Here is a 25,790-nt window from a genome sequence, read left to right as displayed (position 1 = left end):
TAAAATGAAAACCCAGAGGCTTTCAAATGACTTGAATAATAAATAAATAAAAACATTTGAATAAAATCTAATTAAACAATTATCATCTGTAAAGTTTAGTGTAATGTTGTAAACCGCCTGAAATGGACGCAATTTGACGTTGCAACACGTCCAGTAGGTGTCGCCCTTTATCCGCTTCATTTTCACCTTACAATGTCAATCAGCCAACAGAAGGGGATATTTGGATACTCAGGAAACGTTTAAAAAAAGGATAAAATTTCAAAGATAACAAAATATCAGATCAAGTCACACCTGCAAAAATATATATTTTAGAGCTTTTCTTAGAACGGACTTCACTTTTCTGAGAATTGTATGCGAATAGCTGACTAGAGGACGATTTATAAGTCAGTTTCCCTTAACTTTACACATTATCATCACATTAGGCAACTATCAAAATGTTCCACGCACTTCCGTAGCCACGAATATATATATATATATATTAAATAGGCTATATATCTTTTTTTAATAACTTTTACTTGTTTTATGTTTCTAATTGAAATGACATCGATACATTCGCACCACAGCCAACTGACGGTAAGTGAACTAACATCTTTTAATTAATATTGAGGAAAAACTGCAAGAAAAGACACAGGCCTAAAATCTAGTGAGACACATTAAAAAGTTAACTAAATAAGGACAAGCTGCAAAAACGATCCATTGCTTTATAATACTCTTTATTTAGGTAATCCACACAGTACAGTGTAATCTACACAGTACAATTTCCCCATTCACTGTGAAATAAGAAACATTTTTTAAATATTCATCTTGAAAATCTTACACCCGTCTCATTCACTGTAAACAAATTATTGTACGAATCAGAGCAACTTGTTCATTTAAAGAGTAGACTACTGAGCCACCCCAAAGTATTCCGTTTTGTTCCAAGTATGCAGACGCCTTGAATTATTGATTATGGGATCAGGAAATAAACAGTGGTATGCTGTGTTTAATGCACAAGGGAACATATTCACTTGCATTTCACTTAGTATATAATAAAGTCAACAACCTCATAAAGTTAAAAAAAAGAAGGTGTGCTGTAATTTCCTGTCTAAAGATCCTCATGGCTGTTGTGATTCTCCTTGAGCAGTTTTGTCAAATCACCTATGAATTCAATTCATGCAAGATACAAGATCCATAAGTATCACGTTTCTCAAATGCAATAGGAACGATCAAAGATCTGAGCACCTATCTTGCCCAGGACCTTTGTTGAGGGGGGCAGCCTGTTAATGTTTGTGTTGCTAATAACCCCGATCTTACCACAAAATAATATCCAACACATGATAAAAACCTAAAATTGTTCTCTATCCATTGTCTTCCACAGAGACACTGTCTTTCAATCATGATGAATAATACTGAAAACCTTAAGGGAATCTTGAAGAACAAGGACCGTTTTTCACAATTAGAACAAAAACAAAGAGTGGTTACCAATATAACCACCAGCATATTCACAGAAATGTATGCGCTCTTAGTTTGATTTCATTACTGCCAACACTACATTCATGAACTGAACAAATGTGGCACATCAACAGTCTAACAACAACATTAATCAAAGCGCTCAACACACAGCTATCCATAGGCTGTTACACTCTCTTAGTACGTTACGTATTAAACATTAAACATATTTAAATACCTCAACACATGAAGACTTAGTCAATTTAATGGAAAGTTCACAAAGATTAACATCATTAATTCTAAAAATATATAACATAGCCAAAAGTTCATGGACACCCGTACACAATACACCATTTCAAAATATTAAACATTAACTGATCCGTTTGCTAATATACCACATTTCACTCTTCTAGGACGGCTTTCTACGAGGTTGTTAGATCCAGCGATGGGACAGGGCTCACAGTCGGTGTTACAATTCATCCTAAAGAACGGTGATTTGTGCAGACCAATCAACATAGTTCAAAAAAAGGTGGTAAGTCATTTCTTTATGGATCTTGGGCATAAAGATTAAAATACAGTTCTCTAGAATGTCACTGTATGCAGTTGCATTAAGATTTGGCCTCAGAAATGCCAAACCTGTTTATTCGAAGGAGCTGTCCACAAACTTTTGGCCATGTAGTGTAGATGGAAAATAGGAACAGGATTTACGGAAAGGCAATGTTGCACTTCATAAATGGAAAATTTACACTACACTTTTATAAAATCGTTATACAGATTGTGTCCTTACTCAAAATTGGTGGGAAAGGATACAGAAAATGAGACTAGTACATTAGCATTCTATTAGTTATTCTAGAAAGTTTCATGTTGATTGTTTTGTGTGAGGACTTTAACATATGTAACAAAATATGGCTCATGAGAATTTTTGGAGGGTGAACCAAAGTAAATGGCCATTCATTAAACAGAAAACAAGTGAGGTTTGACAAGATTGTGTAGAAAAACAATGCATTTCCTTGAACTGCTAAAGGAATAGACTTTGGAACAGTCAATGAGAACACGTTGAACTTTAACCTCACACTATTTTCACTTACAAAAAGTTTGTTCATGCATCGTCGACAGGCAGAATAAATTATATGAACATACGCACTATTCTTGTATAACACCCTAAGAGTGAAACTCAAATACTGAGGATAGTAAAATAGATAAAACTCTTCTTAAAACTCGTGCTGTTGTTTATCGGTTTATTAAACCTGGATCTAAGGAAATTTGCAGCAGAGGTTTGTATTTGGCAACGTTTTAAACGGATTGCACGACTGTCATAAAGACGTCCCTTGACTTTTCTTGTAACTGAAATGAGATTTGGCAGTACTGTATAAACAGCAACCATCATGAAGAGATAAACACGAAATACTGACAACAATGCAATACAGACTAATAAAAAAACAAGGTCAACATCTGCCATCTTTGATCCTTACTGAAAATGACATTGAGTGGCACATGGAATAATAATTTTCAATAATCTGGCAGCAAACTGAATTATTTCAGAAATGAAAAAAAATACTAAATGTATATACAGTAGCGAGCACCGTCATATACATGTCAGACAAAAGACCGGCACAAATTGGCAACGACAATAAGGATTTAGCTTAAAAACAATTAAAACGGTCAAAAATGTAAAAACACCCTACAAAATGACTGAGTTGGTATGTCCTGGAGAGGAACGGGTGAACTTTGGCACACAAAAAGATGTTTTAGATGGTACGTGAAACCATTACAGTAGAGAGGAGATTCACCAACGTTTGTCTTTACAGTCCTTTGTTGAAGTAGACCGTCTCTATTCCAGGATGACTGGCTCGAATCTTCTCCTGCAGCTCTGGCTCCAGGCGGCTCACTGCCATAGAGCTGTGTGAACAAATTGGAATTATGAAGTGCAATTTCTGAAGTTATTCATAAATACATACATGCATTTAGTTCCAAACTGTTTTGAAAACGTTCTCACCTCTTTTGTGGGAATAACGCACAACACAATGGGGTTGCAAACACGAGGCTAAGAGGAAAGAAAGTACAAAAGAGTGGGTCACAAATTCTTGAATGTCTTTCAGAAGATAACAGTTTATTAGACCATCAATCTATCTTTGGCAACTCACCAAAACCCAACCAAGCCAACTTGAATGGGTGCACTCATCCACGGAAACCTCTGAAAAAATAAAGAGAGAGAGAGAAAAAAAAAATCAACCTGGCAACAAAGCCCATGATTCTATGGGGCCATTGTAAGGGCTAAAGCATTCAAGCAGACTGGACACTGTAGACGGGTATGTGTTAAGGCTGAACAATTTTCATTAAGATTTTCAGTCACGTAAACAAAACATTTAGAATGCAATTCTGAAATTACCTTGAGGAAGGCCTTCTTTTCCAAAGAGTTCATTAAAAATGGAGGGATTGCTACAGGACGAAAACAATTAGTTATATTACTTGCTTGCAATTACAGTGTCCCATAACCAGATATGCAACATTGTGTCTGCATAAGACAATGGGGGTTGAAAGTTTGAGAAAACTCATGAAAAACCTGATATTTTTAATATCACATATTTTATTATATATAAAATCCTTAGACTTAATTTCTGGGTTTAAAGGTGCAGTAAGCAATTTCTGAGAAACATATTAACCCAAACAAACACACACCCTCCTTTATTGCTCCGCCCACAAAATGCACAAACATGAGTGGAGTGAAGCAAAATCATGCTTCGCGGAAAATAAAACAAAGATGACTAATAAACGAGTGGACAAAAATACAAAAAAAATTGTATTTTACATACAGTAAACTATAGTATATACAAACAAGAGCAGCACAGCAGCTCCAGACAAACAATGACATTGAAAACTAGCTAATATTTACTACAACAGCATATCTTTGTTCTGTGAAACGTAGCAAAACCAATGTTACTCACATATGGAGTAGATACAAAGCAACCTCAGCATCTGTTTTCAAGTCATCCCGCTCTCTAATGTCTCTCCAGCGCTAGCAAAGCTTTTCAATATTAACGCAGGACAGGTCCTAAAGCTCTCATCACAACCCTTCTTTTTCCAGTAATATTCCTCTAACCCTTTCTCTTATGTAATGTCTCTCAGCCATCTCTCTTTCTACAGTCTTTTTTCAAATCTCCCTCTTGCTCACTCTCTCTTCTCCCCTATCATGAGTGTATACTGTATACTGCTGATTGGCTACAAGTGTGTTTTAGTCCTTTAATAATTTACTTTCAATCCAGAAATCACTAACTGCACCTTTAATAAGCACAGGTGAAATGTCAGCTTAATGAACGACAATCTCAAGCCTTTTAGAGTAAACAAACCCATTCCCGGAGAGGCCATGAGGATTCTGGAAACCACCACTTGTGTAATGGCCTGTTGAGCTGCATTTGAAGATTCTCCTAACCGATTGTCATTCTCATCTGTTACTGGAATGCCATGTTTGAGTTCCCTGAGACACAAAAGGAAAGATGCGCTCCATATGACATACTCACTTCATGTCTATTATAAATGAACAGCAACACACAATATTACGTTACTGTTTTGAACATTACTGTTTTGAACCACTGCTGACGGTTTGGGGTCAGTAGATTTTTATCTTTTTAAGGAAATAATTGTATTAAGCCAGGATGCATTAAATTGATCAATCGTGACAGTAGACATTTATAATGTTACGAAAGAGTTCTATTTCTGTTCTTTTGAAATTCTAAAGAATCCTGAGAAAAAATAACACCACAGTTTCCACAAACATATTAAGAACCACAACTGTTTTCAACATTGATAGTAATAAATGTTTCTCGAGCATCAAATCAGCATATTTGAAGGATTTCTGAAGGATCATGTGACACTGATAAAATTTTGCCATCACAGGAATAAATTACATTTTAAAATACATTAAAATAGAAAACAGGTATATTAAATTGTAATAACATTTCACAATATTACTGTATTTTTAATCAAATAAATGGAGTCGTTGTGATGCATTGAGAATCTTTTTGTGATCACAATATTCCATGACTACCGAACAACCAATAGAGTAAAATAAGGTCAAACCTCTTTATGCAAATGATTTGTTCTAGATAATAATTTACCGTTGTCTCATGAGTGGAATATTGATACAGTTAGCAGCAGCTACAGCAGCGAATGGCACAAAGCGTCCTATGAGTGGGGACACATGCTGAAAGACAGAAAATTAAACATAATTACTGAACACATAGTGAGCACTGAGCATAATATTGAATACTTTGATGTGAAAGAGTTCAAACTTGTTAGTAAGCGATAACCAGTGATCGAAGTGGGGTGGGGGGGTTAAATCGCGTTCAGAGTGGTCAGAGTACCGGCAACATGTGAGAAGTGCCGGTACACAAGAAAAAGTGAGGGTAGGCTACAGGTTAAAATAAAGAAGTGTCGGTATTGTGTACCGGTCCGTACCGGCCCACTTCGAGCACTGGCCATGACAGACCATTACCTTTGCTAATGCATTTAGTCCTAAAGCAGTAGCCACGGCCCCTGTGGTGGCTGATACATATGCTGTGCCAAGCTGGCTGCAAGGACATATATTAGGAATTTAGGGATATTGCAAATTATTTGAAATAAGAATTGCATAAAGTGAAACAAATATTCATATGCATGATCTAAAGTCCTCTCACTTTACTGTGATGGGGGCGTCTCCACTCCTGTTGGTGTAGTTGACTATTGCATTGAAAGACTGATTGATCCACTGCCAAAACAGAACTGCTGGAGTCGTTCTAAAAGCAAGAGAGAGAGAGAGAGAGTATAAATATTCAGTTTTATATGTGGTGAAATTGTTTATTATCCAGAAAAAATATAGCTTATAGCTACACTGTAGCCACTATAATAATGGATTACACAGCAAAACCCAGCATGATTTACCTGTAGAACGTCATCATGCATCCAGTGATGGTCATGTTCATAGGAACCTGAGCAGACATGCGACCAATCAGGAGCATTTTCTCGCCTGTGTCTGGATGGAATGCCGAGTCAAAAACATACTTCGCCCTCCATAGCTCATCTTCTGTGAGACTCGGTGATACCACCCCTTTTCTTCAGGGATAAGAGAATGGAAGATGATGGCGTACTTGGTATCTGGCAAACTCAGCATATGTAACAATGAATCCTATACAAAAGCACATGCTGTAAATAAATGCAGAGTAGAGACTTACTTGTAATCCTGAATAATCTGACGTGCATTTTCTAATTGTTCATTCGACAGGAGGATGTTTCTAGGGTCTGTGACAGTGAAGAAATGCTTTGCGCGACCCACAAATGTTCCCTGATCCCAGCGTGGCTCTTTAATGTTTATGGAGGTGGAGAGCACGGCTGCCATGGTACACTGTGAACATATTTCACTGTTAAAACCTTGGAAACGCTTCACTTATTCTTTTAACACACAACAGTGTAAATTAGGGTGGTCCTTATTTTTAAAGTCTCCAATTGTCATGCTCTTAACCCTTCAAATTGTTCCTTTATATAAGAAAATACAGCATGCCATTTTTTATGGCAGTAACATAATAATTACTGGTAGCTCAATAGCTTTAAACTTTCTGAGATTTTGATGATTTTCGTAAAAACAGATCATTTGATTTGGTATTGTACCTGGCTAGTAAAATTCCAAAAAAATCTCCATAAAAGCATCTAATGCACCATATATTCCTAAATATGTATTTTAGACACATATCTCAGTTTACTTATTGTAGAAGCTAAATCCAAATTAATCCATCCATGACCCGGTTTAGCAGATTTACCTTTCCTGGTGGAATCAATACATATTTCTATTGATGATCACCTTGGTTATTGTTTGGGTTTAGAGCACATTTTTTTGGTTTAAAAAATGACATTACGTTCCTTGAAATTGACCCGGAACTTTGGCCGAATCAAGCAGATTATCAGGAGGCACAGGCAATTATACATGCAATGAAAGTAGTCAATGATCACGCCGAGAGAGGAGTGGCTCTGATTCAAGAATACAATGGCTATCTCACACACTCTGAAGAACAATTGCAGTTTCTCCTTCACGTGGTGGAAGATCACCGACGGATCTATCCAGACTGCAAAAAGTCAACACTGGCTGCTGAGCATCAGAAATGAGGGATTGTTGAAAACTTTGTGCTTTTTTTGAGATTGTTGTCATTGTTGTCATGTCAGTGTTGCTCTGATTTCAATAAAATGTAGTTCATTTGCAGCAACTTTTAATATTACTTGCATATCACAATAACGCCTAACAGCTTAACATAGGCAATCTTCCACATGATTGAGCTACCTCTAAATATCTTTTTTTTTGTCTACATTTTTGCATATTTCTAATTTTGAAGTTAAAAGGAACAGTTTAAAAGGTTAAGACACTAACATTTTGCACACAAAAAAAATTGGACTTGATAAGGACCACCCTAGTGTAAATGTCTCTGAAAACAAGTTATTTTTAAAACATTATGATGGTAACATGACTGGTATAGCAAGAAGCTGAAGAAAGATTCTTAAAAACTACTTCTGTTCTGTTCCACAGAAGAATTACAACATTTGGAATAATGGCGAGTACACTAACGTTCAAAAGGCTGGGAAGGTTTTTCTATGTTTTTGAAAGAAGTTTCTCAAAGGCTGCGTTTATTTGTATAAACATACAGTAAGAATGTTAATATTGTGAAATGGTATTACCATTTAAAAGTAAAACAACTATTTTCTATTTTAATATATTTTAAAAACTAATTTATTAATTGTTATTTATTTCTGTGATGGCAAAGCTGAATTTTCAGCATCATTTCTCCAGTCTTCAGTGTCACATGATCCTTCAGAAATCATTTTGGTTTGGTGCTCAAGAAACATTTCTTGTTATCAATGTTGAAAACAGTTGTGCTGCTTAATATTTATGTGGACACTGTGATACTTTATTCTAGTATTCTTTGATAAATGGAAAGTTCAAAAGAACAGCATTAATTTGAAATGGTAATCTTTTATAACATTGTAAATGTTTTTACCTTTTAAGCAATTTTAAGCATCCTTGCTGAATAAAAGTATTGTCTTCTCCCAAAATAATAATAATAATAATTACTTGCCCCAGACTTTTGATAGATAATGTACATTTCTTGGTGAGAAGTAAGTTTTTTATGTCTTATATGGAGAAAAGACTTTACTAAAATAACATAGAGAGAATTAAAAGCCTTTTTTGTTTTTCCAGCAAGAAAAAACACACAAAAAAAAACTGAATAATGCTTGCACATGACATTCCTCCCCCGATTAGGCCACCGCTGAATCAGCATGTAGTTTCTAAAGACACAGCTGACCAGCCAAGCAAAGAAAGGTTCGAACATCAGTCACTCTGAAAATGACATTTGGTTCTGCTAGTCCCCATGTAAAGCAGCTACATGTGAGCTATGTGTATATACGGCCTGTGTTTCTATAAACAATTGTGAAAAGTATAAGATTAGAAATTTAGTCACAGGGGAGGGGGTTGATGAATTTAAAAGGGTAGTGCACTCAAAAAAATCTTTCAATTTACTCTTTCTCATTTATTTTAAACCCGTATGACTTTCTTCTGTGGAAAACAAATAAAATATCAGTCAGAATGGCAGAACTGACAGTCCTTGACTTTCATTGCATCATTTTCCATGCAATGAAAGTGAAGATTACTGTACTGAGGCTGTCATTCTGCCTAACTAAGAAAGAAAGCTATGTGGGTTTTAAATTATACGAGGGTAGTATTTGGGGGGGATTTTTACTGTCCTTGCGAACTTTCTGATTTTGACTGTCCTTGTTAACTTTCCAATGACGAATAGGAAAACCAATTTCAGTAAGTGTTTCAAGGTTGAATGTAAGATAAAACTGGGGGGAGAGAAACAGGATTTAACCATTTATTTGCATGTGCATATTCCAAGAATAGGCATTCACAAAGGCAAAATTAAATAAACCACACGCTGTAAATGTGCAGCGTGGTGAAATTTTATTTAGAAAATACAGTGTTTTGAAGACACCAAAGACAGCTAAAGGGAGGACAATAAATCACGCGTTTCACTTAAACACGGCTACAAAAGTGGGTTTGTGTCTCTTTAAATCAAATCATGGTTCAAGTCAAGTGTTTTGCACGAGATCACTTGAGTCTGCTTGAGCCTGATGCTTTGGTTTGCGCTGCGTTAAACGCTAGTGAAAGAAAGTCTGACTCATTTTCGCTAATCGGTTCTTTTGAACAGTTCGTTTCAAAGAACCGGTTCAAAAACATAACAGGGATTCAGCGATACGCCATCACGTGGTCACTAACATCAAACGTTTGGTTTGTAGGCAACTAGGGATACATAGCTTTTTTTAATTACTTTTTTAAAATAATGATGTGGTTTAAAACTTCAAGCAATGTAGAAAACCAACTACTGATAAAAACATTTAACTTAAATTCTAAACATTTTATTAACATTTTATTTGTAATATATATTTTGAATATTTCTGCTTTTGACAATGAAGTAAGTTATTTCTGCTCCGCATGTCTACGCGAATGCTCATTCTGTCGTTTTATGTCTCATTACAAATTAAAAGAGACGATTTTCGGTGATTCGGACTGAATCGTAAATGAATCGTTCAGTCAATTTCGTGAACAAATCATTCTGACTGCTTGTGCAACCGATTCATTAATTAAAGATCCGACTCAAAAGAACAATTCATTCACGAATCAGACATCGCTGCAAAGCAAGAATTCATATCGTGCTTTCTAAACATGAAAACATTAGTGCACACTATGGATTGGAGAGATAAGATACTGACCGATACACGGGCCTCTTGATCCGAAATGAACTTTGAACAGAGACGCAGCGTTTATGACACTTTCCCTAAACAACCCATTTCTTGCCCAATAGTATGCTTTCATGACTGTATTATTACTCTGTATTATTTAAATAATCTAGTAATAATATGCATTCACGCATCTTAATGCTTTATTTGATGTGTTAAAACATTGATGCTCTTTAAAGAGCAAAACAATATGGGATAAATGGAATGATTTAGATGGTGTCTTGTTTTGAAATCAATTGTTAGAATATCATCATTGTAGCCCATTGGCAAAGAATGGCTTCAAAACCAGTCGGTACCGGTTGGGTGGCTTCCATTGGGGCTTTCAATATGTCCTAAATATGAATTATAATATGTTTAAATATTATGATAAAAAATATATATTGGAGGGTTGCTCCATATGATAAATGTCTTAATACGTTTTAGCTTTATCTTCAAAACCATCTGTACAACTCCAGCTGTGCACCTCTTTATCAACCTCTGGATGCCACATCACAAATCCACTTACTGGCAGCATAAGGTTTTACATTCTAATGCATCCAGTAAAAAAAAAAAGAAAAAGAAATATATCTTGAAAATGACATCCGTGGGAAAAAAAAACGAAAGGTCCTGTTACTTACAGTGCAACAGTGCAAAGCCCGCCGTCAGACAAAATCACAGCAATCCGCAGCAGATATCTGTCTCGCGCACCGAGGCTAATTTGGTATTTACGAATGAACGTGAAGTACGCTGCAGCAAAAGCCCAACCAACCAGCGGCGCTACTGATATTTCAAAATAAAAGTTTCCAATATCTTGGGAAACATTTGTAACGTGAGACTATTAGATTTATGTCGCGATCCAAGACATTGGTTAAAAAAAATAACCAATGAGGCAACGGAATTTTAGTTGATTACGTTTACGGAGTTAAATACAATACATTAGTCAGTCAGTCAGTCAACGAAAGGACTTTTACTATGAAAACTAATGAAATAAAATATTTTGATCATGAAATTGAATATCTTCAAACACGCCAGATCAGGTCTAATATAAGCCTTGGGCAAGTCAGTTTATTATGACATTAATTTTTAACTGTTGGTTGTCTGTCTAAAACGTAAATCATTCATCTTTTTTTATGAATGTTGTATTCTCCAAATAACGGGCTATTTGCACTTAGTGTAAATCTGTGTAAACAGACACTCATACCGAATAAGTAATTGCACTAACTTTCGTATGTCATTTCTTAATCCAATTTGCAAGTACATTTCAATGTATTACAGAAGCTATTAATGAACACTTTAACCTAGCATCAATGTATGGATCGATTCTCTGCAGAAAGAGACGAATTTAATTCCTTTCAAAAAAATATTTTCGAAATGCCATTAACTTCTTTGAGCCATGTAAAACTGTTTAGCTGTTTAGTCTTATGACAGTAATTAACAAGAGTTAGATCTGAGAAAATAGCTCCATCTAGCGGATATCTTAAACACCAACCAAGTAATCCCTGTCATGTATTGCACTGTCATGTCGGCATGTCTGGAATGTTGTGTATTAAACTCACACATTTTTAACATGTAAATCTTTTTTATTTATGTATCGAAAGTAAGTGAGCATAGGTGTGAATTTTAAATAAAAAATATTTTTAATACATTTTTAATTAACGTTTTTAGATATTTTTCTGGATTTTATGAAGTCTTCCTTTAAAATATTCCATCCATAGATAAAATTATTGAAAATAATTTTCAATAAAAAAACATTAGGTTCCATCTTATTCATTTTTAATGTTTCCTGAGCTTGGCCAGATCATTTTTTAAAAGTCTGCTGTATTATATTATTATAACCAATACTTGCTTGAATTCCAATACATAAAAAAAAAAAATATATATATATAAATAGTTACAGTGCTCAACTGTACTGCATAACAGGAATGACCTAACAATTCAAATCAATCAGCAACACTGATAACATATTGCACTATCCTACAACAGAGGACGAACATACCTTTACAGCTCTTTTCTAAAAAGAAACAGACTTTACATAGATAAATAGCATGAATTTTTATTGCTGTTCAAATCCCTATTTAATTGTGCTCTAATTTAATTACAAAGTATTGGGAAATAATGCAGTAACATACAAAAGCAGAAACAAACAAAACCACTGCTCTGTAAACTAAGTACAAGAACAAATACTGCATTGAAAAAGTGCTTAAAGGACATTGAAAAGAGACTAAACCTAAAGTGTTTCATACCAACCTGCAACAAACATTGCAGTAGGCAATCAGTTAAAACAGCAATCGGACATTTGCCAGATGACAGCTCACTGTGAACCCGAGGCCATGCAGCATGAAAATGCAGCTATAATACACAGCACTATTTTAAGCTCATCACAACGTGTACATTATCCAGTCATAAGCATTTAGTGTGTACCGGTAAATTCAAATATTGTTATTCCAAAACACAGCGCTTCAGAAGAATGCACAAAAACCCATTAGTCTGATGAAACCCTTACATCCTGATCAAAAACACAACTGTTTTTTTTAGTACAGAAGAGTGAAAAGTACATGATGGAGATGAGAGAGTACAGTTACATTTTGTGTGTTTGTTGAGATTACTGCATTTATCTTGTTGCAGTAACTAGATATGGCACGTTTTGGTCCAAGGACAGGGGTTTGTGTTAGAAAATTTTAACAGATGAGCATGTCTTCTATGAATAATCATTGTCCACTGGTAGTATGATAGTCCACTGATAGTGCTGCAATACTGTAATTTAAAAAAAGCCTTCCCATTTTACAGAAAATAATCTGGAGTGCGACGAGTAACATGAGGCTCTCCTCTACGTGGTGCCGGGTCAAACTGTAAACTAAAGGAAATCATTCTGTTAATATAAATGTTCATCATTGTAAAATCAGAGAAATGTAACACAGGGACAGGAAATGGGGATTATCAATAAAAAAAGTATGCTTTGTTTGTCATATACATACAAGGAGTACTTCAGCGTGTCATCAAGTTCCATGATCGCAGCCTGGTTTCCACATCGGTAGCAGTAATTGGGTGCGCTGAAGATCGTTACCACATTGCGTTCATGACACCAGTTATAACCCTGTGAAAATGTTTTAAAAATATATTAGCCAGTAGCTTATCAACAATTAGTAGGTCTGTTATTATCCATGAGCTACAAATTCAATAAATGTAATAACTTTAGGGTTATTGTAGTTAACTAAAACCAAAACCATAAAAAAAAAATACGTTACTTGAAATAAAATGAGCGTTAACTGAAATATAATAATATTATATATATAATATTATTATAGCCAAGGCAAGATTTCTTACTTTCATTTAGTTTAACTTAATGAACTAAAATAACTCAAATTAAAACTGAAATAAAAATTAATAAAAACTATATGGACATATTACAAAACAAAATTACTAACATTTTAACTAAAATTTTAATTAAACTGGAAAATCTGAATATAAAAACTATAATAGTATCTCTATATAGTTCACGTAGTATCTCTATCTAATATAATAATGCTGCTTTTTATATATATATATTTTCTAACTATCTGTCTCTCTCTCTCTCTCTATATATATATATATGATATATGGTGAGACCAGGGCCCGTCTCCCTAAAGAATTTTTGTGCAAAAAGTGGCTCCTAGCGGCCAAATTCTAAGAAAATTCTCAGAGTCATGACGTTTTCTTAGAATTTCCCCTAAAAGTGATGCGAAAATCCCAGTTAATATAAAAGCTATTCCTCAAGATTCCTAGCGCTTAAAAGGGCTCCTAAGGCGAGATCTGCTAAGAGCAGGGAAGAGGACTTTTAGTGGCTTAGGAGTTCCCCTAAGCAGCTGCACAAAATGGCCAACAGAGGAGGCAACCTTTATGTTCGTTCACCAACTGGGCCAGCAACAAACCTTGCTCCTCAGTCCAGTTCGGCTTGCGATTCCTTTTTTTCTCCATTTTCTCTGTGTTTGTAGGATATTTGTTAACAAGCCTTCATAAATAGACCAGCCAGCAATCACAGACATTGATAAAAGCTGAGCCGTGTTACCCTCGTTAAGACCACACTGAGTTGTAACGTTGCAATTTCTACTTCATTAAGGACAGCCCCTTGAGATAGGCCATCTTGTTTTCAATGGGGTCCATATGGGAGTGAAAGTACAAAATATGCCAGCTAGGATATTAATATGAGCAAATAAGACACAAATCATTATTTGAACAGGGTGTAATGAGCTTAAGTTTTCACATATTTTAGATTCTAATGTTAGGCTATAACCCCTACAGCTTACTATTCATTTTCCAGATATTTTCTTGAATGTGAAATATTATTTACAATTACAGTCTGCATAAGATTAGAGTGTATAATTATGTTTATTGATTTGAGGGTACATCCTTTGCTCATTATCACCAAAAGTTCATTTTCATCAAACTTGTAGGATCAACCAATCACGGCTTTTGAAATGATGACTCATACCTAGCAACGGGGTCAACCACACCTCTCACTAAGATAGGATTTTCCATCCATTCCTTGCTCAGAGTTCACTGAAAATGTTCTGGAATCACTTCTAAGCTAAAACTCCTGGCAAGGAATTTTTAGGTTAAGTTAGGAGCTCTCTGAGAGGATTCTCAGAATCTTTATGGATACGGGCCCTGATCTCCATGCGGAGCAGTCGGACTCCTTACGCATACAAAAATCTCACTAGATTATTGCAATTAATGGCAAAATGAATGTTCGGAAATGTAAACTGACATTTCCCACTTACACACTACAGCAAAAGATATAAATAGCTGGCTTAAAACCCCTTGCCTAAGACTTTTGCACAGTACTGTACACACACAAACACACATATTAGATTTTTTTTTTCTCTACATAAACATTGGTAATCAACCTCTCTTTTACCTCCATCACTAACTGGTGAGCTCTTGAGACCAGAGTCAAGCAGTTGGCATGGTTAAATGTTTCTGAGATGTCCTGGCCAAACGTGTACCCAGCCCCCCTGGGGGAAATCCCCCAACCTCCACGGTCATCCGGATCGGACCATAGCAAATCACACATGGGACCCTGCCAACAAGATTTCATAAGCTCCTGTGAGTAGTATTCACAGCTGGGACTCTTAATAATGTTGAATATTAAAGTAACACTATACATCTTTCTGATATTCACAGGTGGAATTTATACCTCATGGGGAACTTCTTGGATCCGGTCCAATGCGCGAATGTGATCCAGTGTGTCAATTGAAGGTGACAATCCTCCATGGAGACAGAAAATCTGTGCAGACAGAGCAAACAGAGTTGGGTTTAAGCTTAATGCGCACTCAAATTACTAATGATCTAAATGTCATAAGACCGTTACAATGGATGAAATACTGTTACTGTTAATCACCAACCAATTTACCTGTGTGTCTACGAGGGCTGTAAGAGGAAGGTAGTCAAAGAGGTCTGTGAAATATTTCCAAACATTCGCATTTCCATATTTTCTCAGGCACTCGTCATAAAAGCCATAAACTTGTGTGATTTGTCTGCTTTCATGGTTTCCGCGGAGGATGGTGATTCTCTCTCGATATCGAACCTGCAGGATTTACAATTACAAAAACAAGCCATTAACACAATGCAAATTCACATTTTCTTGTATTAGTAACTTCAGATCAATGTTAAAGCTGTCACATACCTTTAAAGACACCAGCAGTGAGACTGTCTCGACTGAATAGTAACCTCTATCCACGTAGTCTCCCATAAATAGGTAATTAGTATCTGGTGATTTACCCCCAATCTTAAACAGTTCCATAAGATCGTGAAATTGGCCATGTACATCTCCGCATACTGTGACCGGGCAACGCACTTCCTGGACGTTTGACTCTTTGGATAAAATTTCTTTAGCCTGCAATAGATAAAACAAGCAGTTTAGACAACAAGAAATGGTCTCAACTATTAACCTAAAGTGCATTTAAAATTTCTAACAAACTGTGGGTGGCAATGTAGTCACGGACCAGTGATTAATAATAATGGCATGTGTTCTTGGAAACAAATTAAGAGGGACTAAATACACTAAACAATGTTTGTCTAATAGCCTTCAAATGTGCGGTTACACTTTATTTTAAGGTGTCTGTGTTACAGAGTAATTATATATATATTATAGTTAATCATACAGTCCCTATATGTAACATGTAACAAGGACACTGTAAAATAAAGAGTAACCAAATGTGCTTTAAGTGGTATCTAAATTCATTTGTAATAATAATAATAACTGTTATTGTTATTAATGTATTTTAACATATGAAAATATAAATTTTATTTCCACAATACAAACTGAGGCAGATCTCCCTTTGTGCTCCACAGAAAAAAGAAAATCATGCAGGCTTGAACATTGTGTGGGTGAGTACTTGACGACAGAATTTCAATTTTAGGTCAACTATTTAAGGAAACAATTTTTTGTTACATTGTGGGGGATAAAACTTACAGCAGAACATAAAAAAATGGTTTAAAAGAATAAGGACATACTGATTAATGCATGTGGACTACTTCTAGATGCGCACTTGAAATAATGGGCAGTTATAATATTGCTAAGCAACAAGAATGGCTTTGTTTTTACCACATTAAAACAACATATTTTAAATACGACACAAAATTAGTTTTGTTTTTTTTTTTTCGTTGTTGTTTCCCCCTCTGAGGTTGGCGTATCTGGACCTTTACCGTCCCATGTTGGCTTAGAAAGCAAAGACAAACCCCAATCTCTGCCTGACAACGAATAACAAAAGTGGGCATAACCTGAGGAGCTCCGGTTGCTAACTGCGCTCCACAGCCGACAACCAATAGTCACATTCATGGCGCACAGACGGCCAATAATAGAATAATTCGGCACCGCCATCTTCGGATTGCGGCCAGTGGGAAGGGCGCACTGCAACTGTCTCTGAGCCGATAACAAATTTACAGTCTGCAGCTGCACCCATGGGCCGCCTGTCATAACACGTGTTTTAACCTTAACATTCAATGCAACACTGACACAGGTGACGATGATCGTCACTCACCTTCTCGCATAAAATCTTCACTTGGTTTTCCGATAGCAGTTCCGCATCACAATCCGTACAGCGGCTCTTCCGTAACATGAATCCGTACAGTGACGCTTTGAATCAAATGTACAATGAATCACTTCCAGGTCAAATAAAGTTATAAATACCTCTGGAAACTGTGTTTTGTCCTCTTTAATCTTCTTCACGCATCGTTGAAGTCCACGCCCTTTGAAGACGGCATTTGACCGGTAAGTACAATGACACCCGAGGGGCATTTTAAAATGGCAGTGGGCGGGGATCTCGCGTTGACTCCGGCGAAGGAGGGAAGAGAGTCCGCGAATGAAATGAATGAAGTTTTGGTCATGTGGTCTATAGTACTGAATTTAAATGTAATGGCTATTGGGTATTTAACATTTGTAACCTAAAATGTGTGTTATAAGGATAAAAAATCCCATTTTAAACGGCGGTTTAAAAACTATGCTCACAAGGTCTTGTAAACGACCTGAGGTGACTGAACGCGCCATTTTTGTAATGAACAATATTTTGCAGATCAGCGATATAAGGTCTTTAAAGTGAACCAAAGAGTCAAATGTGAAGTAAATTGTGTCATAATGAAATCTAACTACTATAAGACACCCTGCACGATGAGGCAGAGTGTCCATAAACGAAGTAAGTAGCAAGCTAGCTTAAGCAGAAGAAACTGCACTTTGGCGTGCACTTTGACGTGCGCTAGAAACAGCTTTTGTACACTTCAATGAACAGCGCTGCTAGCAGCTAAATGCTTTTAACACATACATTTTGCTTCAACTCAGTGATCTCAAAGAACTAACTAATGAATACATGAATAAACATTGTTATACCCATTTTATTAAGTTTATATACATAGCTATAATGTAAGCCACCCAAGACAAATGTAAACATTTTGATAGCAAAGAACTTAATGCACAGGTGAATGAATGAACCATTTATTAATCATTTTTTTAAATCAAACAAAACAGAAAACTAAAAAACGTTTGTGTTTTAGAAAATGCCAAAACAAAACAAAGGTTATAAAAAATGGTCCGAAGAGGACATGAAGGTGGCCCTGGAGGAGCTGGAAGCAGGGGGGAGCTTGAGAACGGTGGGGGCCCGCTACGGCATCCCCCACAACACTCTTCAGGACCATCGACGAGGCCGCTACACCTACCAGCCCCACCCCAGCCGTGCCCTCCTCCCGGAGGAAGAGGCATCTTTAGTTGCTTATATCATATGGATGGGCAGGCACGGCTTCCCCGTGACAAGGGCCGTAGCAACGCTGATGGCCACTGGCATTGTGAAGGCCTCAGGACGCCAGACAATGGTGAACTTCGAACATGGTCTGAGCCGTATGTGGTGGTGCCGTTTCCGGGAACGCCATCCGGAGCTGTCGGCCAGGACCCCCGACCCCCTGGACCGGCAGAGGGTCTTTGGTGTGACGGTGCCTCGGGTGGAGGCACTCTTCAACATTTTGGAGCCCATGTTCGCAGAGAAGAGCTGGCATGATTGTCCTCACCTGGTATTCAACTGTGATGAAACAGGTTTTGGGGACAAACAAAAAAGCAGAAAGGAGAAAGTTTATGCACAGAGGGGACAAAAACATGTGTATCGGCAAACTGTGGTTACTAGGGAGCACATCAGTGTCCACTGCTGTGCTAGCGCGGCAGGTGTGAGCATCCCTCCCATGATAATATATGCTCAATGCCTGCCTAGTAACAGCTATGCGCTAGATGGCCCCCCAAACGCCCTGTACGCCATCAGTGAAAAGGGCTACATGGATGGGCCCCTGTTTGTGAGGTGGATTGAACATTTCTTGAAACATGCTCCGGCAGAGCGTCCACTCCTGCTTACTTGCGACCAACACGAGACCCATATGTCCAAGGACGTGGTGGACCTCTGTCGGGGCAATGGTGTGGAGGTGGTGTGCCTGCCAAGCCACACCACCCATGCCCTTCAGCCCCTCGATGTGTCCCTCTTCGGGCCACTGAAAGAGGCCTTCACCAAGCTGGCAACAAATATGGGCCTGGTTAGGGGAGACCTTGTCCTGGGGAAAAAGCATTTTTCCTCGATATTAAAATTTGCTTACCCAAAGGCGGCCACCGTGGAGAACATAAAGAAGGGGTTCCGGTTGACAGGCTTGTTCCCCCTGAACAGGCACGCACTGGAGGACAGTGATCAGGTAGCTACAAACACAACAACCAAAAATAGACACTGCATAAATGCAATAGAAACAATGCAAACAATAATTTACTAATATCTTTATATTAGATATAATGTAAGGATATTAAATATATTTTAATATTTGGCAGGTAAATAATAATATTTAATATGGAAATACATATTTAATATTTTAATCATTTAATATTACAGATAATATATCTTTATATTATATAAATAGGCCCAGATATACTAATATCTTTATCTCACTAATTTACATTTCAGATGATGATCATCCCTCCAGTGGCAGTCCAGCCAGCCCCTCTTGGCACCACCATCTCCACGGCCCAGGTCCAGCCAGCCCCTCCTAGCACCACCATCACCCTGGCCCAGATCCACCCAGCCCCTCCTAGCACCACCATCACCCTGGCCCAGATCCACCCAGCCCCTCCTAGCACCACCATCGCCCTGGCCCAGATCCACCCAGCCCCTCCTAGCACCACCATCTCCACGGCCCAGGTCCACCCAGCCCCTCCCGACATCATCCTGCTGGAGCACGCTGCATAACCAGTGACGAGTTCGCATCTCACCAAGCTGAGAAGGAGAGGGAAGAGAGGGAGAAGCAGGAGGCGAAGAGAAGGAGGATGGAGGAAGTCAAGGAAAGGAGAGCATTGATGGAGGAAGAGAAGAAGAGGAAGCAGAGAGAGAAGGAGCAGAGAGAGAGGGAGAAGGCGCAGAGAGAGAGGGAGAAGTTGGAGAGAGAGAGGGAGAGAGAGAGGGGGAAGGAGCAGAGAGAGAGAGAGAAGCAGAGGGAGAGGGAACAAGAGAGAGAAAGACTACGGAGAGAGAGGGAGCAGGAGCGGCTCCAAAATGACATCTGTGCCTCGTGCAAGCACCCAAGCCCCCCAGGATCTGGAACAGAAGAAATACTGGAGTGGGTGCAATGCGAAAATTGCACCCTCTGGTACCACACTGAGTGTGTCACTCATGTGGTACCAGAGGAGGCATGGCTGTGCAGGGAGTGTGCCACGAGTCGGGATTTGTAAATGTGTTTGTAAATAGTTTTGTATATAGTTTTGTTATATAGCATATATCAATTGCATGTTTTATTTGATATATATATATATATATATACTGCATTCTTTGTTTTAATAATAGTTTTGTATATAGTTTTGTTATATAGCATATATCAATTACATATTTTGTTTTATTTTATATATATATATATATATATATATATATATATATATATATATATATATATATATATATACTGCATTCTTTGTTTATGTGTTTTAATAAATGTGTTCATGTTCCTAAAACATTTTTCAAAATCAAAAGTGCTTCAGTGTTTTCTTGTAGCACACAGTTTCCTAAAACCTAAAGCCATGTTTGAAACAGTGACCGTTATTGACGGGTTATTGACGGGTTTACCTCAGAAAAATATATATAGCAACTACTGAAACTAAATGATGATCTAATGAAGGACTTTTGGTGGAGGATACAAGCTTTCATAATACACACAGCCTATCAAATAATAAACAGCAGAAGCTAAGTTTGTCAAATAAAACATTAACAGCTACCTACGCACCGTTGAAAACACGTGCACGTTTATACTGAAACTAAATACACATTCAAAACGTTTTTTTCGGCCTGACAACAGATAATATACATAGCATATGAAGTAACAAACAGCAAAAGTTAAGGTAATTCACATAAATTTATATAGAAACGATACCTTCACGTCGTTGAAATCATGACGCCCCGTTGTACGGTTTCATGTTACGCTCCCAACATGACTGTACGGAATCTTGTGACGCGTAACATAGTTCCCCACACAGCGCCGCCTCAAGCAAATCGCCATTTACGAGCATTTCATAGGCCAAAAATAAACCAATCAAAGCTAAGAAACGAAGACAAGACCCTCCCCCAGTAAATGACACATCAAAAGTTCATTGGTCTAATCCGTTAAGGGTCGCTCTGACGTTTTTACGTGCCCGGAAGCGAGATTTAGTGTACGGATTGTGATGCGGAACTGCTAGTTGTTTGCACTCGTTCAGTTGCTCGATCCATTGGTCCAGTTCTTTCGTGAATACCTTCTCGTCCATTCTCGACACTTCCTTAAATCATGCAAGTAATGTTAAAAATAAGGTGAAACGAGTCAAAATGCTTTATATGGGTTTGGCGTCATGCGTCAAAGTAATCAATCCCAGTTTAAAATGAAGCTGTCGACTCCTTGATTACTTGAAATGGCCTGAAACTTTGACTCCCTCAAGAATAAAACGATGATTGCAGCTCTTTGTGAGAAGTAAACGATTAAAACTAACGTTACAGCCTGAAAGCTCCTTTGATTTCGGTCAGACTCTGGTTATGATGCGCAGCAGCGGCGAAGAATCCGCTCATGTAGCTTGACGTCACCTAATCCGCATTCAAAATAACGAATCCTACTATCGCGAAGGCTTGAGGCTTAATATTAAGCAGTCAAACCTGGTCCATTGGTAGATTACGATGCCGCACCTTTATGACCTAATTCATATTTATAAATTAGGCGTTCGCAATAGGAAGGCTGTCAATGAACGTCAGCCTGACCTTATTAATATTGACCAGGGCAGTTTTCGCCATAGTAGCATTTGTCGCAGATCTATTGTCTCTTGTGCGTTTAGTGCCGCCAACTGATGTACAAGGGGAATTACAGTAATTTGAGAACTGCTACATAGGTTTGTCTGGTGTAAATAATCATAATAATGTTGAGTTGTTATTATTATTATGCTCTTTAACATTCTTTATTTACACTTTGTTATCCATATACTGATTTAACGATATCATACATTATAATGTGGTTATGGTAAAAATATATATTTTCTCATATATCTATAGTTTGTTTTATTTCTGTGACGGCGAACTGACTGCGCTTTCTTCTCTGTAAGCTCTCACAATAAATGAGCTTTTCGTTAAACACAAATCTGACTTAAATTAATAGAAATAATAATTAAAAAATATATTTTTTACCACCAAATTTTTTCATATAAATGAATGAATATCGAGGACAAAAGTGGCGCGTGAGCTGACACCAGGGCCTTCTGGTATTTGCTGAAGAACAGTATAAATTCCTATCAGTAGCTGACGCATGCGTATAAGCAATTCATACTATTTTATTATTTTTTCTAGTGAAAATGGCTGCCTTTCAGCTTTAAACCTCAGCGGTTCAGGGAAAAAATATCCATCCCTTAAACCAGAATTAGCACGATCGTTCGGAAAGAAAGCATCTTGCGCTTCAAGAATGTGCATATTAGTGCGTTAATAAAATGATGCTTTTGCTTTCAAGAATGGAAGATAGATCTGTTTCATGTTTAACCCATTACATTCCGTGATCCGCGTTCCAGATGAGGTAAAGTACTTTCTTCATTGCATTATTTAACGCAAAATTACATCTAATTTATATTACATTTCGTTTTATTTTAGACTATTATATTATATATTAAAAACCGAATAGCGCAGGGAAAACAAGATACCAAACGTGCAGAATGACAGGACAACGATGGACTTGCATAAGAGATATTCTGCGGTCCCTGGCTTTTTGTGATAAAACATTGTGTTTGCTTATCCAGCTGTACATTGTGACATACTTAAAGTTTGACTGTTTCCATAGTTCGACTCTCTCTGCATAACTTTCCATGGTTAATTGAACAGGCCTGTTGTTTTCTTTTTGATTGACGTCGTCAATCACTCAGTTGCGATGCACGCGCTCGTTGTTGTAGATGTTTGGAAAGTATAAATTGCAATACTTTTATATTCGGTTGTTATTTTACAATAGAAATAAACATTTTACCAACCACTCTATCTTTTTCCAATCTAACGTTTTAAAATGTATTTTATTTGAACAGAAAATGATGCACCAAGTAGCCAGCAACAGCAACGACTATGGTCTGGGTAGCATTGGGGATGATGGGCAACACCCAGCCAGTCATTTTGAGTTGTGCAGTTCACAGTCCAACAAATTTTACCCCACTGTCCCACCTCCCTCGCTACAACTGCCACTCCCAAACTTGCCCCCCTTGCCACAGAGCATGATCAAGCCCATGTCTTGCCAGATGCAAGACTCCCAGAATGAATTTCACTCCCAAACCGTTCGAATGAGGGGTGCAGATGCTCCAGAGGGCTCTAAGAAAAAGAAGGGCCTTGGGAAGTCCGGACGACGAGGCAGGCCCTCAGGTACCACTAAGTCTGCAGGGTACAGGACAAGTACGGGACGACCGCCTGGGACCACCAGAGCAGCAGGTTTTAAAACCAGCCCAGGAAGGCCACTGGGCACTACCAAAGCTGCAGGCTACAAGGTGAGCCCAGGTAGGCCTCCAGGCAGCATCAAAACACTATCAAGGCTTAATAAACTGGACTATGGCGCCTGCAATGGTGCACCGTTCCCTTACACCATGATGCAGAAGAGGGCCTTGTGCGAAGCTGCTGTGAAAGAGAAAGACACTACAGAGTGAAAACCTTTTTTTTATTTATTGCAAGGAGGGACTAGGGATGTGGGTGCATGTCCAAAGTCACAGTGAATTGTGTTTGCAATGTCAAACTCTTGCAAGGAACAAAAAAAAAAGAAGAAAAAAAAAGATGGATTTTGATACCTAAACTCATGTGTATGTGCCAGTGTTATCCTTTTGTGTATCTTTTTCCAAAGACCATTAGCATTACCTTTCTCGCTATGACGTACGTTATCCTATTGTACAGATGTGCATGACGGTAGTATTGTGAAATAAAGTTACAGTATTGAACACATATTAATCTTTTTGGTCCTTAGACTTTGCTCAAGTGAAATGTAGAGAAACTTCAATTGTGTTGTTTTACATTTAACTTTACCTTTTCCATAAAGGTTTTGATGTAAAGTTACAGTCTTCATCACACCTGGTTTGTTTCACTCTAGATTTTAGGACATAGCATTTGACTTGAAAAATCTGATCAGCAGTAATAATTCCTCTGTTCCCCTGATGTGTATGTGAAAGTGCTCTTGTTTGTAATGTCTAACAATATGTTTATCTTTTTTGTTGTTGTTGTTGTTGTTGTATTTATGAAATGTCTGGTGCCCTTTTAAGACAGAGGATGATGTGGATTTTTGATAAAAAGTCAAATCACAGATTTCAGCAATGGCATAACCTTTACACATGCTTTTGTAAATATAACTGTGAGTTTATATCAGCCAGTGTGCACTGTTCCACCCAAAATTGTTTTGCTGATTAATAATCCCATTTAACATACCATGTTACTGTTGTTGTTTTTTTAACCGCTGGGATAAAACAAGTCTCAGTTTTGTGTAATTGAATACACCTGATCTGATAAAAATAAACAATTATCACTCCAAAAATATAAATTGTGTGAAAAACTGCTGAACCACATTTCTATACAAAAAAAGAGATGATTTACAAAATGTTTAAATACCAATTGACTTGGTATTAAAATTTCTCTTTATGATGTGACTCTAGTATTAATGTATGACTAACTGTTTCAATAATAAAATATACGTAGACAAAAAAAAAAAAATGAATTTGCATTGGCTGGATAGGAAACTATTCAAAAATATTCTAAGACAAAACACATTACTAAAATACTGCCTTGAACATTAATTACATAAACACTTCAATGCACATAATTGTATATAGTAAGGTAAAATAAAAGTTTTACATTCTTGTTCAACTAACTAAAATTTTATAGAAACAGCAGCCAAATTATGGGTTCTCTCCTACTGTCTTTGTTCTGGTTTTAAATCAGTGTCTATACAAACACTGACTGCGGATAAGCTATAACGACCAAATTCTGAAAAGGGAAAGTTGATAAATTATTATAGTTTTTTAATTGCAAATATATTGCCACTTCTATATCTACCGTATTTCGTATGGGTAATAGGTCTAAAAATGAGTTACATTTGATCTCATGACACAATAGAGGTTGACTGATGTATGTGGCAAGCCATTTTAACATGTATTCCCTTAATCTAACTGTCATCAGTTTCTATGTTAGTAGTACACAGCGTTTTTTTAATTACTATTGACTAATCCAGTAACGATTAATTGGCTATCGTTTTTATTTTATATTTTTTATTTATTTTAATTTTAATGAGATATTATTTATTCACTGGATAGCCTACAAATAACTATTCCATTGTTACAGAAATTAATTAGGCTACATTTTTTTTTGCTATTGAATTCTGTGGGGACAGTTTCCCCCATTTTGTTGGTATCTAATTCAGGTTTATTAGTATTTAAAAATAAGATATTAGAGGTCGACCTATGAGACACCATTTTCTATAAAAATCGAGGTAATATTTCTTATCTCACTATTTACTTGCCATATGTCAGCCTGGCTAATTTATAGTAATTAAAAATGTTACTAGTAAGAATG

The 25,790-nt window shown here is 37.1% G+C and overlaps 4 protein-coding genes across 6 annotated transcripts; 1 reads left to right on the top strand and 3 right to left on the bottom strand.

Moving 5' to 3' along the window:
• Positions 1-687: 687 nt before the first annotated feature.
• Positions 688-10,950, bottom strand: sfxn1 (sideroflexin 1). Its single transcript, XM_081382518.1, has 11 exons — positions 10,860-10,950; positions 6,636-6,805; positions 6,346-6,516; positions 6,102-6,200; positions 5,921-5,996; positions 5,544-5,629; positions 4,776-4,903; positions 3,818-3,867; positions 3,573-3,622; positions 3,425-3,472; positions 688-3,327 (listed from the first exon to the last, which is right to left on the bottom strand). The coding sequence occupies exons 2-11, from the start codon at positions 6,797-6,799 to the stop codon at positions 3,231-3,233; spliced, it is 969 nt and encodes a 322-aa protein (XP_081238644.1). The 5' UTR covers positions 6,800-6,805; positions 10,860-10,950; the 3' UTR covers positions 688-3,230.
• Positions 10,951-12,255: 1,305 nt separating this feature from the next.
• Positions 12,256-21,638, bottom strand: ppp2caa (protein phosphatase 2 catalytic subunit alpha a). 3 transcript variants are annotated; one of them, XM_081382939.1, is made up of 8 exons: positions 21,432-21,638; positions 17,241-17,277; positions 15,884-16,093; positions 15,611-15,784; positions 15,395-15,484; positions 15,116-15,277; positions 13,197-13,315; positions 12,256-13,075 (listed from the first exon to the last, which is right to left on the bottom strand). In XM_081382939.1, the coding sequence occupies exons 1-8, from the start codon at positions 21,500-21,502 to the stop codon at positions 13,003-13,005; spliced, it is 936 nt and encodes a 311-aa protein (XP_081239065.1). In that variant the 5' UTR covers positions 21,503-21,638; the 3' UTR covers positions 12,256-13,002. The 3 variants fall into 3 exon arrangements, with proteins under 3 accessions (XP_081239065.1, XP_081239067.1, XP_081239066.1); XM_081382941.1 differs by having other exon boundaries at positions 17,241-17,276; positions 21,437-21,638; XM_081382940.1 differs by lacking the exons at positions 17,241-17,277; positions 21,432-21,638 and adding an exon at positions 17,390-17,520.
• On the bottom strand, positions 18,174-21,438 carry LOC308700978 (uncharacterized protein). The gene is made up of 5 exons (XM_081382943.1): positions 21,133-21,438; positions 19,673-20,306; positions 19,324-19,420; positions 19,089-19,242; positions 18,174-18,764 (listed from the first exon to the last, which is right to left on the bottom strand). Exons 2-3 carry the CDS (start codon positions 19,977-19,979, stop codon positions 19,413-19,415), a joined length of 315 nt encoding a protein of 104 aa, XP_081239069.1. The 5' UTR covers positions 19,980-20,306; positions 21,133-21,438; the 3' UTR covers positions 18,174-18,764; positions 19,089-19,242; positions 19,324-19,412.
• A 973-nt stretch (positions 21,639-22,611) lies between the features above and the next one.
• On the top strand, positions 22,612-24,745 carry LOC308700977 (UPF0461 protein C5orf24 homolog). The gene is made up of 2 exons (XM_081382942.1): positions 22,612-22,782; positions 23,279-24,745. The coding sequence occupies exons 1-2, from the start codon at positions 22,741-22,743 to the stop codon at positions 23,882-23,884; spliced, it is 648 nt and encodes a 215-aa protein (XP_081239068.1). The 5' UTR covers positions 22,612-22,740; the 3' UTR covers positions 23,885-24,745.
• Positions 24,746-25,790: the final 1,045 nt, after the last annotated feature.

This window comes from Scardinius erythrophthalmus (assembly GCF_964197995.2).
Source record: "Scardinius erythrophthalmus genome assembly, chromosome: 13".
In the NCBI taxonomy this organism is placed as follows: domain Eukaryota; kingdom Metazoa; phylum Chordata; class Actinopteri; order Cypriniformes; family Leuciscidae; genus Scardinius; species Scardinius erythrophthalmus.
This window is presented reverse-complemented; position numbering and strand designations above follow the sequence as displayed.